The 15,947-nt window shown below is 38.9% G+C and overlaps 1 protein-coding gene across 2 annotated transcripts in view; it reads right to left on the reverse strand.

The window, feature by feature from the left end:
* rint1 (RAD50 interactor 1) overlaps positions 1 to 15,947 on the reverse strand; it is a 46,729-nt gene that overhangs the window by 9,384 nt on the left and 21,398 nt on the right. For both annotated transcript variants that reach the window (XM_087999493.1, XM_043713875.2), the window contains 4 exons: positions 15,625 to 15,850; positions 15,160 to 15,297; positions 6,373 to 6,572; positions 5,330 to 5,544 (listed from right to left, as the gene is read on the reverse strand). In XM_087999493.1, coding sequence (XP_087855619.1) covers positions 5,330 to 5,544; positions 6,373 to 6,572; positions 15,160 to 15,297; positions 15,625 to 15,850 — 779 coding nt within the window. The remainder of the gene's footprint in view (positions 1 to 5,329; positions 5,545 to 6,372; positions 6,573 to 15,159; positions 15,298 to 15,624; positions 15,851 to 15,947) is intronic.

The raw sequence follows: 15,947 nt of genomic DNA on the forward strand, positions 1-15,947 counted from the left end.
TAAATCATGTAGTGTTCACAGCATAACTTGACCATCTCTGGGATCAGCAAATTATTTCAACCACAACAGAAATAGTCATAATGTAACTAACAACTTCTGAGTTGCAAAAAAACGTATTTATCAAAGACTGAATAATTAAGTCATCTACGAGTTTCAGGAAAGTAGTACATAATTATTAGTTGGTTTCATGCCATAATTTGATATTCATCCAATAAGAATATAAATCTAAAATTAAACATTGCAATTTTAAGAATAAAACAAAGTTCTTTTTATGATTAAAACATTTTTCTCATTTGGATGGGTTCAGGGTGGGACAGAAGAAAGAGACAGACTTGCAAACAGACAGAGGTTTTTTATTAATTTCTCAATCACTACCCAAAGTATATTGTATAAGCACACAATAGGTAACCGCTGAACTCTTTACCCCAAAGTACAGGAAGGATGTTTCCTTTTGTTGGGAGATCTAGAAGCAGTGGACACTGTCTCAGAATAACAGGTGAATCATTTAAGACTGAGTTAAGGAGAATTGTTTGAACTTGAAAAATCGTGAGACTTTGGAAACTTCTGCTCCAGGCAGCTGTGGAGGCTCAGTCATTGGTTATGTTCAACACTGAGATCAACAGATTTCTACATATTACAAATATCAAAGATTAGGGGAATAGTGCACAAAAATGGTGTTGAAGTGGAAGGTCAGCCATGATTTCATTGAACAATCGAGCAGGCTCAAAGGGATGAAGGGCTTACCCCTACTTCTATTTCTTATATATGGGAGACAAGCACACAAAATACTTGTATCATTTCTTTAGAGGAATTTGACTGAAATGATATTTACTGGTAAACTATTTGTAATTTTTTTGTGTTTGGATGTATAAAATAATTGAGTTTGGATGTATAAAACTTCCTACAATAATTAATGGTCTGTTCAACCAGATAAAATATAAACTGTGACTTTACAAAAGCTGCATTTTGAACAAAGTATAATGATTCAACATTGGTTCAATTGTAATTAAACATTAATTTACTAGAATCCTTAATGAATCTTACTCAGCATTTTATATTGCACAGGACAGCAATTATTCAGTGATCCTTGTAAATTTGATTATGGCTCAACTAACCATATTATTCTCCAAAGACTCTTAAATAACACAGCAACATTTAAGAAATTTATCAAGGTTAATCTCAATGTTGTTCATTCAAGCTACAGTTAGTTGCACCCTTCTTATTTTAAGTACTCCGTTAATTTTGTTTCTATTCTTAAATGCTTGATACCAGCCCCTTAGCTGTTACTTAAATTGATTGCTAATACGCCTCCAGAATGTGTGAATGAACTGCTGTAAGTGAATGAAATTTGTTCAATTATTGAAACTGGTCGTAACAATCCTACATTCCATATTACCCACAGTTATTTTAGGGGCTGGCCCAGCAGTAATTTCCTTTACTCTGCTATCTTTTCCAGGATAGTATCCAAAGGGGATCTGTGACATGTGAGAGGAGGGCAAGCAACATTGAGGTATATCAACTAATCAGATTGGTAAATCCTCAGTGAGATATGCAGAGTCTAAATAAACAGTGAAAGCAAAAACACAAATTAATTGTAATCAGGTCCATAAAGAAAATTATGGAAATATGGAATAAAATATCAAGAGGTCCTCATGGTACAGCAATCATAACATGATAAAATTTCACATTCACTTATTTTGTGAATGAGGGTGAGAAATTAGAATGTAATATTAGAGTCTTTAACTTGAAGATAATTTCAAGGGTATTTAGGTGGACTGCACTGGGAAGACAGATTAAAACATAATATAGTAGAGGTTCAGTGGCAGGTATTTGAGGACATCATTCATAACTTTTAACAAATATACATTTCTTAAAGAAAGCAGTAGAACAAAAGAATGTGTTGCCTTGGGATATATTAAGTAGGGAAAATGGATCAGGATAGTAATAAAAATTCTTTTGAAGACTGACAAGAAAAATTAAATCACGAGAGGTTCTTAAGTATTACATCTCAAATTCAAATTTTTAATTCACCTATTCAACTCAACTTTCATCATGCCTCTAATCAGGGAAATAAACCAATAAGGATATCAGGAGACAGTGGAGACATTTAGTCACTGATGCTGGCCAATGATGCAATGTGTCTTCCGAATGGGTTACCAAAGGAGAAAATACTAACTGGATATATTAATGGAGGTTATAAACAAGTCTCACTATACAGAGTTGGATTAAATAAGATACTTGTATCATCAATAGTCACAGGTGAGGTGCAGGAAGACTGGAGGTTGGCTAATGTGGTGCCATTATTTAAGAAAGCCAGGGAACTATAGACTGGTGAGCCTGACATCAGTGGTGGGCAAGTTGTTGGAGGGAATTCTGAGGGACAGGATTTACATGTATTTGGAAAGGCAGGGACTGATTCGGGATAATCAACATGGCTTTGTGCATGGGAAATCATGTCTCACTATCTGAATATTTTGAAGAAATAACGAAGAGGATTGATGAGGGCAGATCAGCAGATGTGATCTATATGGACTTCAGTAAGGCATTCAACAGGTTCCTCATGATAGACTGTTTAGCAAGGTTAGCTCTCATGGAATACAAGGAGAACTAGCCATTTGGATTCAGAACTAGCTGGAAGGTAGAAGACAGAGGGTGGTGGTGGAGGGTTGCTTTTCAGACTGGAGGCCTGTGACCAATGGTGTGCCACAAGGATTGGTGCTCCACCCACTGGTTTTCGTCATTTATATAAATGACTTGGATTTGAACATAGGAGGTATAGTTAGTAAGTTTGCAGATGACACCAAAATTGGAGGTGTTGTGCACAGTGAAAGTTGCCTCAGAGTACATTGGGCTCTTGATCAGATGGGCCAATGGGCTGAGGAGTGGCAGATGGAGTTTAATTTAGATAAATGTGAGGTGCTGCATTTTGAAAAGGCAAATCAGGGCAGGACTTATACACTTAATGGTAAGGTCCTGGGGAGCGTTGCTGAACAAAGAAACCTTGGAGTGCAGGTTCATAGTTCCTTGAAAGTAGAGTCGCAGGTAGATAGGATAGTGAAGAAGGTGTTTGGTATGCTTTCCTTTATTGAATAGAGCATTGAGTATAGCAGTTGGGAGGTCATGTTGCAGTTGTACAGGACATTGGTTAGGCCACTTTTGCGTTCAGTTCTGGTCTCCCTCCTATTGTAAGGATGTTGTGAAACTTGAAAGGGTTGAGACAAGGTTTACAAAGATGCCTGCTGAAAATGTGTTGCTGGAACAGCGCAGCAGGTCAGGCAGCATCCAGGGGACAGGAGAATCGACGTTTCGGGCATAAGCCCTTCTTCAGGAATCTGAAGATGTCGCCAGGGTTGGAGGTTTTGAGCTACAGGGAGAAGTTGAATAGGCTGGAGCTGTTTTCCCTGGAGCCTTGGAGGCTGAGGGGTGACCTTGTAGAGGTTTATAAAATCATGAGAGGTGTGAAAAGGGTAAATAGACAAGGTCTTTTCTCTGGGGTAGGGGACTCCAGAACTAGAGGGTAAAGGTTTAGGATGAGAGGGGACAAAATTTAAAGGGAACTAAGGGCCAACTTTTTCATGCAGAGGGTGATGTGTGTATGGAATGTGCTGCCAGAAGAAGTGATGGAAACTGGTACAATTACAACATTTGAGATGCATCTGGATGGGTATATGAATAGGAAGTCTTTAAAGGGATATGGGCTAAGTGCTGGCAAATGGGACTAGATTATGTTAGGATATCTAGTCAGCATAGGTAAGTTGGACTGAAGGGTCTGTTTCTGTGCTATACATCTTTATGACTCCATGACTCTAATGAGGTGGTAAATGCAGAAGTGGAGTAGTGAAATAAAAATGTTACAAAAAGAACATTCTGGATCATTTGCTGACTTGCTGTGACTTGATCTCAGACCTATAAAATTAGGCAAGAAGAAAAGGAGTCCTCAAAACGGAGATATTTTGAAAATTCAGTTGTCAGGATTTTTTTTCAAAATTCAACTAAAAAGACAAAGAGAATGAGGCTGATATGTTTACCCCGTCTTCCTTAATAGAAATTCAATAGATTTGAAATTGAAAGAGATATATAACACAGCCTACTCAGAAATAGAATCAAAACAATACTTGATTGTTATCACTTGAAAAACAAAGTCTTAATAAGGAAATGGAGATCACATCAAATATGAGGAATGCCCAGTGGTCTAGTAGGCAGCATCTGAGTATTTTAATGAAATTTCCCAGTTGGCTCACAAATTTCAGATCAGTTAGCCTGTGTTTTCGTAATGCCTAAAATATTAAAACTCTTTTATAGGTCAGGATTTCATGAAGATGTAGTCAGACCTTGCTAAACTCCAGTCTTGCTAAACCCCAACCTTTAATTCCAACACCAGCTTTTGAAGAACTGTTTAGCAGGGTTTTAACAGATTGTGTGGAACCAGGAATGGAAATTGATATTTTTTTTTATCAATTATGGATGTTTCTATAAGATTTTCTGAAGCAGTGTCTCCAGGGAAAATTACTGAAACTTATGGATTCCCATATTTAACAATACAGGTATATACTGCAGAAAGTGATGCCAGATTTAATCCATTTATAACGTGAGTGCCAACAGACTCACTGTTATTTTCATCCCAAATTCTGGATCAACATGTTGATTTTTATCAATAGTTCAATGGACATCAGTGTATAATCCCTTGACATTTAAATGTGCAATTTCCCCAAATTTAAGTTCTGATTTATATTGTTTGTTGACCTCTGGTGGGGTTTCCAAGCATGACAAAGATGCCAGGTGGACCGTACACACATGGATGTCAGGCAAGGTCAAAATCAGACTTGATTATGATACTAGATTCCTTCACTAATGGAGACTATCTGACTTGGGTAAAGTCCCAGGAAGCTACCCCTGCCTTCAGCAGCAAAGGGAGAAATAAGGAAGTGGTGTTGGAGATGGTGCAGAAATCAATTTGTAAATTAAGCATACTAATTACAACTCTGTCTGTATGAATGCATAATTTTTTAAATGAGTTGAATTCTTCTTAATTATTAAGAATGAAAATGACATTTGTTTCATTTCATGGTCATTACAATAAAATAAAAATGCTTCATGGCATTAGGAATTCTTAAATATTTCTCCAAATTTAGGGAGAAATACCATTTTCTTTGTTTTTTTTTCATTTCCTAGTCCTCTACTGATGTCAATTTAATAGCAATCAATCTAGTAATATCGAATGACAATTCTAAAGCCTTGAAATCCTAATGTACTAATTGATATAACATTTATTTATCCAGTCCTATGTGATAATGCAATAAAGGTAGTGCTCAATCTGCAAAATATTCACCTTTCTTTCTTATATGGTTTTGCTTTGTCCTTCACTTCTCTGAAGACATGCTCTACTTGTCGTGTCAACATATCATATCGCAGGCGCTCCAGCAAATCAATCATATTATCAAAGACAGAGCTTTCAAGAGAGGCCAGTTGGCCAAGCTGTAATTCAGTCAAGGTGTTGCTCACTCCACAAACCTCAAGTGCTGCTTGCTGAAGCTGCAAGAAGAACTACACAAAAGGAAAAATATTTCTGTGATGGAATGTAGCTCTTTGATCCAATTTCATAAACATGTACCTTATTTCCTGAATTACTAAAATTTCAGATGCATACTCATAGTATTTAATATGACTTACTGTCCCTCTACCACTGTACTGCAATTAATCATTTTTGCAAAAAGTTAAACAATTCACAATAGCAATTACGTTATTCCATAGAATTTCACTAGATCCCTTGACTTACTAATTTACAAAGGGTGAGTCATCTAACAGTTCTAAGTTGCACCAGAAATTGTTTTCTGTTGATTTCACTGATTAACAAAATGAAATTTTGAAATTCTATTATTATACTCTCCAATAACATGTAATTCATTTGTTATTACAAAGAGTTATGCTGCATGCAAAATAGAATCTGCCTTAATAGGCCAAATTAATTAACTGCTAGTGAAATACTTTTGAAAAGTTCAATAGCTGTGATAGGTGAAGATAAAAACAGAAGCTGTTCAGTTAATGCAATGATTCTAAATCACTCTACTCTCATCTGCATTATCAGCAGAGATATGGAAGCATGTAGTCACTTTGAATCAGATACAGGTGATTCTTCTATAATGCGATAGTTGAGTTCTTGTGCAACCCCACATTATTGAAAAATTGCACTTTAGAAACAGTGCTTAAAGTGCTACCGATGTAATCACTTTTAAAAGTTTGCGCTTTAGAAACAGTCAATCACATTACAGTGAATTTGCGTTAACAAAATGCACGTTACAGCATAACAACCTGTATCTTCTTACTTGCCTTAAAAACAATTTTTTAATAACAACTATAAGCAGGTGTTCTTACCACATTGTCTGCCCAATCTGCTAAAACTGCTGCTATATAGTTTACAGCATTCAAAATCGCACAGTAACGGGATCCTAGAGGAGAATGGGTCTCCTCCTTCATTACTTGAGTCAGACGAATCCTGAAATCATCAATCAGTTCCTTCTGTAGTTCCAAAAACTGCAGTTTTCGAGCAGCAGTAGGAAGATTCTTGTATCGGTCTGTTCACATAAACATGAAAATCTAATTATGTTGCATTTCAGAAATATAAAACGGCAAAACAAATATTATGTACACAAAAAGATCGCAGCAATTTGGCTCCGTCGCTCTTAATAAACTGACAATATTCCCTTTTAATAAAAGTCTAACCCAAATTAATTAACAGCATGGATTAAAACTAAAAGGAAAAAAAGTAACCACAAAATTCTTAGATTCAATTCACTAATGATCCCAATAGCAATAAAATACTAATTTATTTGATATCCTATGTGACTATTATAATGGTGAACTATCCCATTTCATCCTGTCCACAGCTTTGACACGATTGAACCAGTCATCCTTCTGCCACAATTCTCCACCATCATCAAGTGAGACTGCACTTGCTTGGCTCCATTCTAAACTCTGCTTTCACAGCTAGAATATCACCTGCAATAGTTTTTCTCCCAGCTCTTACACTTCTCCTAGTTTGCCTCCTATTTCTCCTGTAAAAAACTGCAATTCAGTGATATCATCTGAAAACTCAGTTCTCATGTGTAGGCTGCCAATAGCTAGTTCTACCTCACCACTTAACTTCACTTTCACTAAATTATCAGAAAGCTTGCTAGACATCCAATATCAGATGAATAGAAACTCTCTCTATTATTGGGAAGAATGATGTCATTGATTTTAGTCTGCATTTAAACTATAGTTCTGAGTCATGAGTTCTAGAATCAGACTATTTGAAATGCTTGGTCTTATATTTGCACGTGTGGCATCACTAATGTCTGGTTCCTACTCAACGACACTGCCTAACTCTGACCTTGCCTCAGTTCATCGACTGTTGAAACCCTTATTATGCCTGTGTTACGTCAAGCCTTGATTATTCTAATGCATGATTGGCTGGTCACCTACGTTCTCTATAAACTTGAGGTTATTCAAATATTCTACTGCCCATGTCCTTCCTTACAGCAACATCTATTCACTCATCAGACTTCCAGTTGCAAACCTACGTTGGTTCCTCGCTGAACAAGACCCTGATTTTTAAAATCTTTATTCATGCTTTCAACTCCCTTCATGGTATCAAGCCAGACCATTTCTAATTTTCATCAGTCCAAATATCTTTTTAAACCTGGCCTCTGTAACATCCGTGATTTTAATTCCCCATCATAGTGGGCTATACCTTCAGTTGTCTAGGAACTAATCTCTGGAACTGCCTGCCTAAACCTCCCTTCCACTTACCCACAATTGATCACTACACTGTACCAACTGTACAGTGAGACTAGCTTCAAATGTGTACTAGTCTTTAACTACTACTCTAAGTGGGACAAATAACACACTCCAAAACATAGAAAATGAGGAACTGTGGGCCAAAGGTAAATAAACTGTGCATCGCCTCAGTATGTAATTTCATAGCGCATCACATCTTTCACATATTCAACACCATCAAGCTAGGAGACAAAGATCCCTCGGCACTATTTTGAGCAAGAGCAGAGAAGCTATCCCCCTGCCTGGCTAATCTTCATGCCTCAATCTACATCATAAACACAGATTAAGTAAGTGCTCATTACCACAGATATTTGTGGGAGTTTGTGGTGTACAATTTTGACTGTCACGTTTCCTATAATTACAACAGTGTCACAAAGCATGGAAACAGACTCTTTGATCCAACTAGCCCATGCCGATCAGGTTTCCCAAACCAAACTAGATCCATTTGCATCCGTTTGGCCCATTATCCCTCTAAACCTTTCCTGTTCATGTATCTGTCCAAATGTCTTTTAAATGTTGTAATTGTACCCACCTTCTACCACTGCTTCTAGCATTTGTTCCACGTATTACAGATATGGAACAGTACAGTGGCTCGGTGGTTAGCATTGCTGCTGCACAGCACCCGGGACCTGGGTTGGACTCCTGCCTTGGGTAACTGTTTGTGTGGAGTTTGCACATTCTCCCAGTGTCTCCACTGGTTTCCTCTGGGTGCTCCAGTTTCCTCCCACAATCCAGGTGAATTGGCCATGCTAAATTGCCCATAGTGTTAAGATGCATTAGTTATGGTAAATGTAGGGGAGTGGGTTACTCTTCAGAGGGTAGGTGTTGACTTGTTGGGCCAAATGGCCTGTTTTCACACTGTAGGGAATCTAATTTAATCTAATATGCACTACTCCCTTCTCGCTTTCAACCTATACCCTTTAGTTTTGAACTTCCCTACCCTAGGGAAACGACCTTTTTTATTCACCTAATCTATGCCCCTCATGATTTTATAAACCTCTTTCCAGGGGAAAGAAGTCCAGTCTATCCAGCCTCTTCCTATAGCTCAAACCTTCTACTCCCAGTAACATCCTTACAGATCTTTTCTCTACCCTTTCCAATTTAATAGCATCCTTTCTAGACAAGTGCAACTAGTACTGTATTGTAGTATACTTCAAAAATTACTTCACTGGATAGAAACATGTTTTGAGATATCCAGTACTTAGCGAGTTTTGAGAAGATTTGTAGCTCAGGTTGAGGTTCTGGATGTAGGTTTACTCGCTGAGCTGGAAGGTTCATTTCCAGATGTTTCATCACCATACTAGATAACATCTTCAGTGGGCTTCCAGGCGAAGCTTTGCCCGGAGGCCCAATGAAGCTGTTACATAGTAGGGTGACGGAACGTCTGGAAATGAACCTGCCAGCTCAGTGAGCAAACCTACACCCATATCCAGTACTACATAAATGTAACCATTTCATTCTTTTTGTAATTTTGGTTCAATGAAAAGTACAAAATATGATTCCTGGAACAGCATCAACAAAACTTACAATGAAGTAAAACCTATTGAAGCTAAAAATGGACGTCTGCTAAAGACCAAAGGCAGCAGCTATAGAAAAAGTGATAGATCACAAGACCTAGAGAGCAAAACAAGATTCTTTTATCTTTCCACATTCAGTACAGTGTGGTGGTAGACAAAGGTAACCAACTAGAAAGGAAGCTGTATAAAAATCCCAATTCACTTTAGCTACAGTGGTGTCCAGAGCGAGTGCAGACATGAGGGTAATTGAGCTTAAAATGTGCACGCATCTTCAGCCTACTGAAGAATTCTAATCAGCATCCTCCAAAAAGCAATCCCCTAATGTGTAAAGATTTCTTGTATATCCTATTCAGAACACAAGACCTTCCTGAAAAGCCTGATTACTGACAATGCAAGTGGTCTTCCAAAGTCACTGACCTAGAGTCATAGCTGTGATCTACATGTGGACATGAGTTAAATGACAGATAGGAGAAAGGAGTAATTATCTGTGTCAAGACAGTGTTAGAACTGACATCACTGGGAAACAGATGCTCTTCAGTGCTTGGAGTTATGTCTGACACAAAGGAATTTGTCATGATTGCTAAGGACTAATCTTGGAAACTCAAGGACAACACTGCCTCAGTGCAATCTTTTTATCATTCATTCAAGTGATGTGGGTGTCATTGCCTGGGCCAGGATTTATTGCCCACCCCGAACTGCTCTTGAGAATGCAATGGTGAGCTGCCTCTTGCAATCCAAGAAGGGAGTGCCAGAATTCTGAACCAGCAATAGTGAAGAAATTGCATTACACTTCCAAGTCAGGATAGTGAGTGGCTTGACAAGAAATTTGCAGATGGTTGTATCTCCATGCATCTGCTACCCTTGCCCTTATAATTGGTAGAGGTTGCAGGTTCAGAAGGTGCTGTTGAAGGAGCGCTGGTGTGTTGCTGCAGTGCATCTTGTAGATGGCACATATTTGTTTGCCATAGTGCATTAGCAGTCGAAGGAATGAATGGTTAAGGGGTAGGAGGAGTGCCAGACAAGCAGGTTGCTTTTCCTGGTCACTGCTGATCTTTGGCATTGTTGCAGCTGCACCCACTCACACAATTGGAAAATATTCTGTCACACTCCTGACTTACGCCATTTAGACACCGCACAGGATTTGGGTCAGGAAGTGAGTTACTAGCCATAGAATTTCCAATCTCTGAATTGATCTTGTAACCACAGTATTTATGTGACTGATCCATTAACTCCAAGGTTGTTAATAGTGGAGAATTCAATGAACATAAGAATGAATGTCAAGGGGAGATAGGGTGGTAGGAACACTTATCACTTACTTACACTTATCAGCTGACACCTGAATGTTGTCCATGTCTTGCTTCATATAGACGCTGACTGTTTTAGTATCTGAAGAGCAGTGAATGGTACTAGACATTGTACAATCATGAGCAATCATTCACATTCCTGACTTTACGATGGAGGGCAGGCCATTGATGAACCAGTTGAAAATGGTAGGACACAGGACAGTACACTGAGGAACTCCTGCAGTGACATTACATAACTGACTCAAAACCAATTTCCTTAGAACTAGGTATGACACCAACTACTGGAGCACTTACTTCAGACTGCCATTAGAGTCAAAGTCAAACAGCATAGAAATAGTCACTTTGGCCTGCTGTGTCAATCCCGACTAACAAATGCACTAGTCCCATTTACTTGTACTTGGTCCACAGCCTACTATGCTTTGGCATTTTAAATGATCACCCAGATGCTTCTTGAATGTTGAGACAGTGTCTGCCTCCAATGCCCTCTCAGTCAAACCATTCCATATTTCTACCATTCCTTGGGAGAAAACATTTTTCCTCAGATCTCTGCTAAACCACTTATTTCTCACCTTAAACTTTTGCTATCTGTTTTTAGCCACTTCTGCAATGGGGAAAAGACTCTCACAATTCACCCTATCAATGCCTCTCATAACTTTGTATATCTCAATCAGATTTCCCTGCAACCTTCTCTGCTCCAAGGAAAACAAACCCTGCCTATCCAGACTCTCCTCATAACTGAGACTTTTCATCTTAAGCAATGTCTTGATATGATGGATTACTTCCCATTTGCCTGGATGAGTATAGCTCCAGCAATACTGAAGAAGCTTGACACCATTCAGTACAAAGCAGCTCACTTGATTGGCATCACATTTGCAAACGTCCATTCCCTTCAACAATGATGCTCAGCAGCAGTGTGTATTATCGACAAGATGCACTATAGAAATTCACCAAATATCCTTCAATAGCACCTTCCACACACATGATCACTTCCACCTAAAAAGGTCAAGAGAAGCAGATACATGGGAAAAGCACAACCTACAAGTTCCTCTCCAAGCCACTCATCATCCTGACTTAGAAATATATCACTGTTCCTCCACTGTTGCTGGGTCAAATTCTGGAATTCCTTCCCTCAGCACATTGTGGGTCTACCTATAAAACCTGACTGCAGCATTCAAGAACGCAGCTCACCACCCCTTCTCAAGGGCAAATAGAAACAGGTAATAAATGCTGGCGAGCCAGGGCACCCACATCCAATGTGTGAATGAAATAAAAATCTCCTCTGCATTCTCTCCAGTGCAATCATGTCCCTCTGATAATGTGGTGACCAGAAGTGCACACGATATTCCATTTGTGGTCTAACCAATGTTTTATAAAGTTGTAAGAAGTCTTCCTTGCTCCTCTATATTATGCCCTAGCAAATTGATGGCAAGCATCCTGCATGCCTTCTTCACTATCCTGTCTACCTTGCTGGCACCTTCAGGGGTCTGTTGACTTGTACACCAAGGTGCCTTGCTTCTCAGTACTCCCTAGGAACCTACCATTCATTGTGTATTTCTTTCCCTTATTAGACCTCTCAAAACGGATTCCCTCACACATAATAGGATTAAATCCATCTGCCATTGGATGCCCAATATCAGAAGGTAACCTTAGGCCATCCCCCTCACTTCGAATTTCAGTTTTTCTATAGTTCCTTAATTCTACAATCTTCATAATCCTACTAAGCATCATCAATGACCTGCCGTCATGAGGGAAAGAATGTGGGTGTTCAGAGATAATTCAAAAACATTCAATTACATTCGCAACTCCTTCAATAATCCCAGCCTATGGTACGACATCGGTAATATCTAAGCTCAGTTGATTAAATGGCAGAGCATATTCAAGCTAGATAAGAGCTAGACAATGATCAACATCAACATCCAGCTTTACATAGCCTTCAGCTCTATTGCAATTACCATACACCTATTCCCAGCAGCAACATCCAGAATGTTACTAGTTCAGAGGTTAAACTTAATGAGTCATATCAACATATGTCAGGACAGAGGCCAATAATTTGAAACAAACAACTCACCTCTTGAAATATCAATGCCACCTTGTCACACACAAACTCAAGTCAGGAACTTGTCAGAACACCAACAATCTCTCTAGATGGATCCAGCCAGAGGTTTCATAAAATTTAACACCTAGGATGGAGTAATGCATTTGATTGACACCTATCCACTACCCAAATTCAACACAAAACCCTCCTAACCTTTGCAAGCTTGCAATCCCTGACAGAGAGGGACATTAGTTGCAATGTAACTACTATGCTACTACATTCACCAATTCAATTACAATTTGACTTCAACATCCATCACTGGTTTCTTATTTTGTCAAATTCCTGGAACTCCCTAAGTAACATCATTGTGTATGGTCATCAACACAAGCTTGAAGAAGTCCCACCACCACCTTCTCTGGGGTGCTGGTGATGAGCAATATTTGCAACTATGCCTCATCCTCAGCTAGACAGCATGTTTTGTTAAATTGAATATGCAGAACTTATTGTAATGTATAAAAAAAAGTCCTAGTGATAAAGTTGAGTTCTGCACAAGTCAGGAGTGTGGTGGAATACTCCCCACTTGCCTGGATGAGTGCAGCCCCAAAAACACTCTAGAAATTTGATATCATCCAGGACAAAGCAGCCTGCTTGAATGGCACTGCATCCATAAGCATCCATCCTTCCACCACCAACGTTCAGTAGCAGCAATGTGTACTATCTACAAGATGCACTGCAGAAATCCACCAAAGGTCCTCAGACAGCACCCTCGACCCACCACCACTTCCATCCAAAATTCATAGAATCCCTACAGTATGGAAACAGGGCCTTTGGCCCAACAAGTCCACATGGACCCTCTGAAGAGCAATCCACCCAGACCCATTCCCCTACCCTATTATCCTCCATTTAACCCTGATTAATGCACCTAACCTACATAGCCCTGAACACTATGGCCAATTCATCCAACCTGCACATCTTTGGACTGTGGGAGAAAACCCATGCAGACACTGGGAGAATGTGCAAACTCCACACAGACAGTCACCCGAGGCTGGAATCGAACATGGGTCGCTGGTGCTGTGAGGCAGCAGTGGTAACCACTGAGTGGCCTAGGACAGCAGATGTATGGGAACAACACTTCCTTCAAGTTTCCCTCCAAGCCACTCATCATCCTGACTTAGAAACATATCACTGTTTCTTCATTGTCACTGGGTCAAATTCTGGAATTCCCTCCCTAATGACATCATGGGTCAACCCACAGCAGGTGGACTGCAGTGGTTCAAGAAGGCAGCTCACCACCACCTTCTCAAGGGCAACTAGGGACAGGCAATAAATGCCAGCCACTCAGTGACACCCACATCCCACAAAATGAATTTTTAAAAAAGTTCTGATTATTCTGTATGCTTTTATTAAAATATCATCAAAGTAAAGGAAACTAGTCAAGGTTGAATATGGTTAAATAGGGATTCCAAATGCTTTCCAATCATCTATATTGGATAGGGAGAAACTTTGCACAACATATTTAAACCTTGACTGTAAAGTTCATTCGAGGGTGGTCAAATCATACCTGTCAAAGAAAGCAAAAGGATTGTGGACCTTCCATGCCTTTCCTTGCCATGAATACAAATTCTATAAAGCAGCTTTGCAAATATGCTACAGTATACTTGGATGTAAGGAAATAAAGTACTGAACTGTATCGGCTAACAATAGTAATACAGTAGATATTGTTTAACTAGATTTCCAAAAGGTGCGACATAATATTGTCACATACAAGATCACTCTGCGACATCTGTTAAAAGTTTGGTTGATCAGCAGCATCAGGAAGAGGAACGTTGCGATCCAGGATGTTGCTATACTGCCATTTATCAGCTGTGACATTGTAAGTTGGCGATAGCCTCAATATCTAGGATCCACAATCACCAATAATCTGCCATTTGATTTTGAACTCAACACATACATCTCAAAAGCTGCAGCGATCATATCCAAGCTGTGATGGAATGTTGAACAAGGACATCCTGACTGTGAATACCCAAATGAGTCTCCTAAACATCTGTCATCCATGCGTCCATTCTAGTGATGATTCCTGTGCAACAAAAGCTAAGCAAGAGGAAATGCTGAATGGTTTACATGTTTGCTGTCTCAGACATATCCTCAGCATCTCTTGACAGGACAAGGTCACCAACTCAAGAGTTCCAGCAGCCTGCCAATTCCATCAGCACATACTCATTGATAAGCTAAAGGAAATCAAATAGGAATTCAGAAGAAACAAATTTAGGCAGAGTTGTGAAAATGTGCAGCTTATTATCATAGGATTTTGGAAAATCAAGTAGATGAATTTAAGAGAAATAAACAAGAATACAAGGGGGAGAAAGGACAGAAGATTATGTTCACATAATTACATGAAGAAGGATATCAGGTGGCTTGATAGTATGAACACAGGCTGGCATTGAGCAAATTGCCTGTTTACGTCCTATATAATCTAAGTCTGCTTTACCTGTAATAACTAGAAGAAGTGTCATGAATGTTTCAGCACAATCTGGAGCTTTCATCTCATCTACATCAACGATATCCTTATACTGAGATGTCCAAGCAGTCTCTGAAGACAGGACAGAGTCCATCTTTTCTAAAGCAACTGAAATACAAAATAGATAATAATTCAGATCTTCATAAATCAGCATTGAATGTCTATTGCTATGAGTTAATTTTTAAACAGCAGAAATATATTTGTATATAATTTGTTTCAGTATAATGCATTATTTTACATATATAAAATAGTGCTTATAAAATATTATTTATCCAATAGGATTTTAAAATCAATTTTATATATACCTTAGGCATGCAAAAACTACAAGATATTAGACTGTACTGATTCTGTACCCACGGAAAATAAGTTACAGAAGAATTACTCTTTAATATAACCGACATTTCTTAGATATCTAAAAGTTCTATCTGTGCTTACATTTTCTTTCCACTGTCAACCATTTCTGAAAGCAGGTCTCTTCTGAAAGGATATGCATACAGCTTGGGAGGTTGTTGGGATAGCCATAGGCACTATGCAGTTCTTTCTCAAACAACAAGATTTCATCTACCATGTGGCAAAACAGGTTATCATCATAGAGGAGCTTGGGAATATCAGCAGACATCTTCTCCAAAACCAACATCACTAGACCCCGTGAGAACTCCAGCTAAACAACAAGGGCAAGTGGAAACATGTTACTGGAATAATTTCGACTAAACATTGCCAAGTTTCATCATAAGCTTTTTTGAGTAAGGTATGATCTG

This window comes from Chiloscyllium plagiosum, unplaced genomic scaffold (genome assembly GCF_037043375.1).
Source record: "Chiloscyllium plagiosum isolate Xiang-an unplaced genomic scaffold, Cpla_swu_hap1 HiC_scaffold_23, whole genome shotgun sequence".
NCBI classification, from domain to species: domain Eukaryota; kingdom Metazoa; phylum Chordata; class Chondrichthyes; order Orectolobiformes; family Hemiscylliidae; genus Chiloscyllium; species Chiloscyllium plagiosum.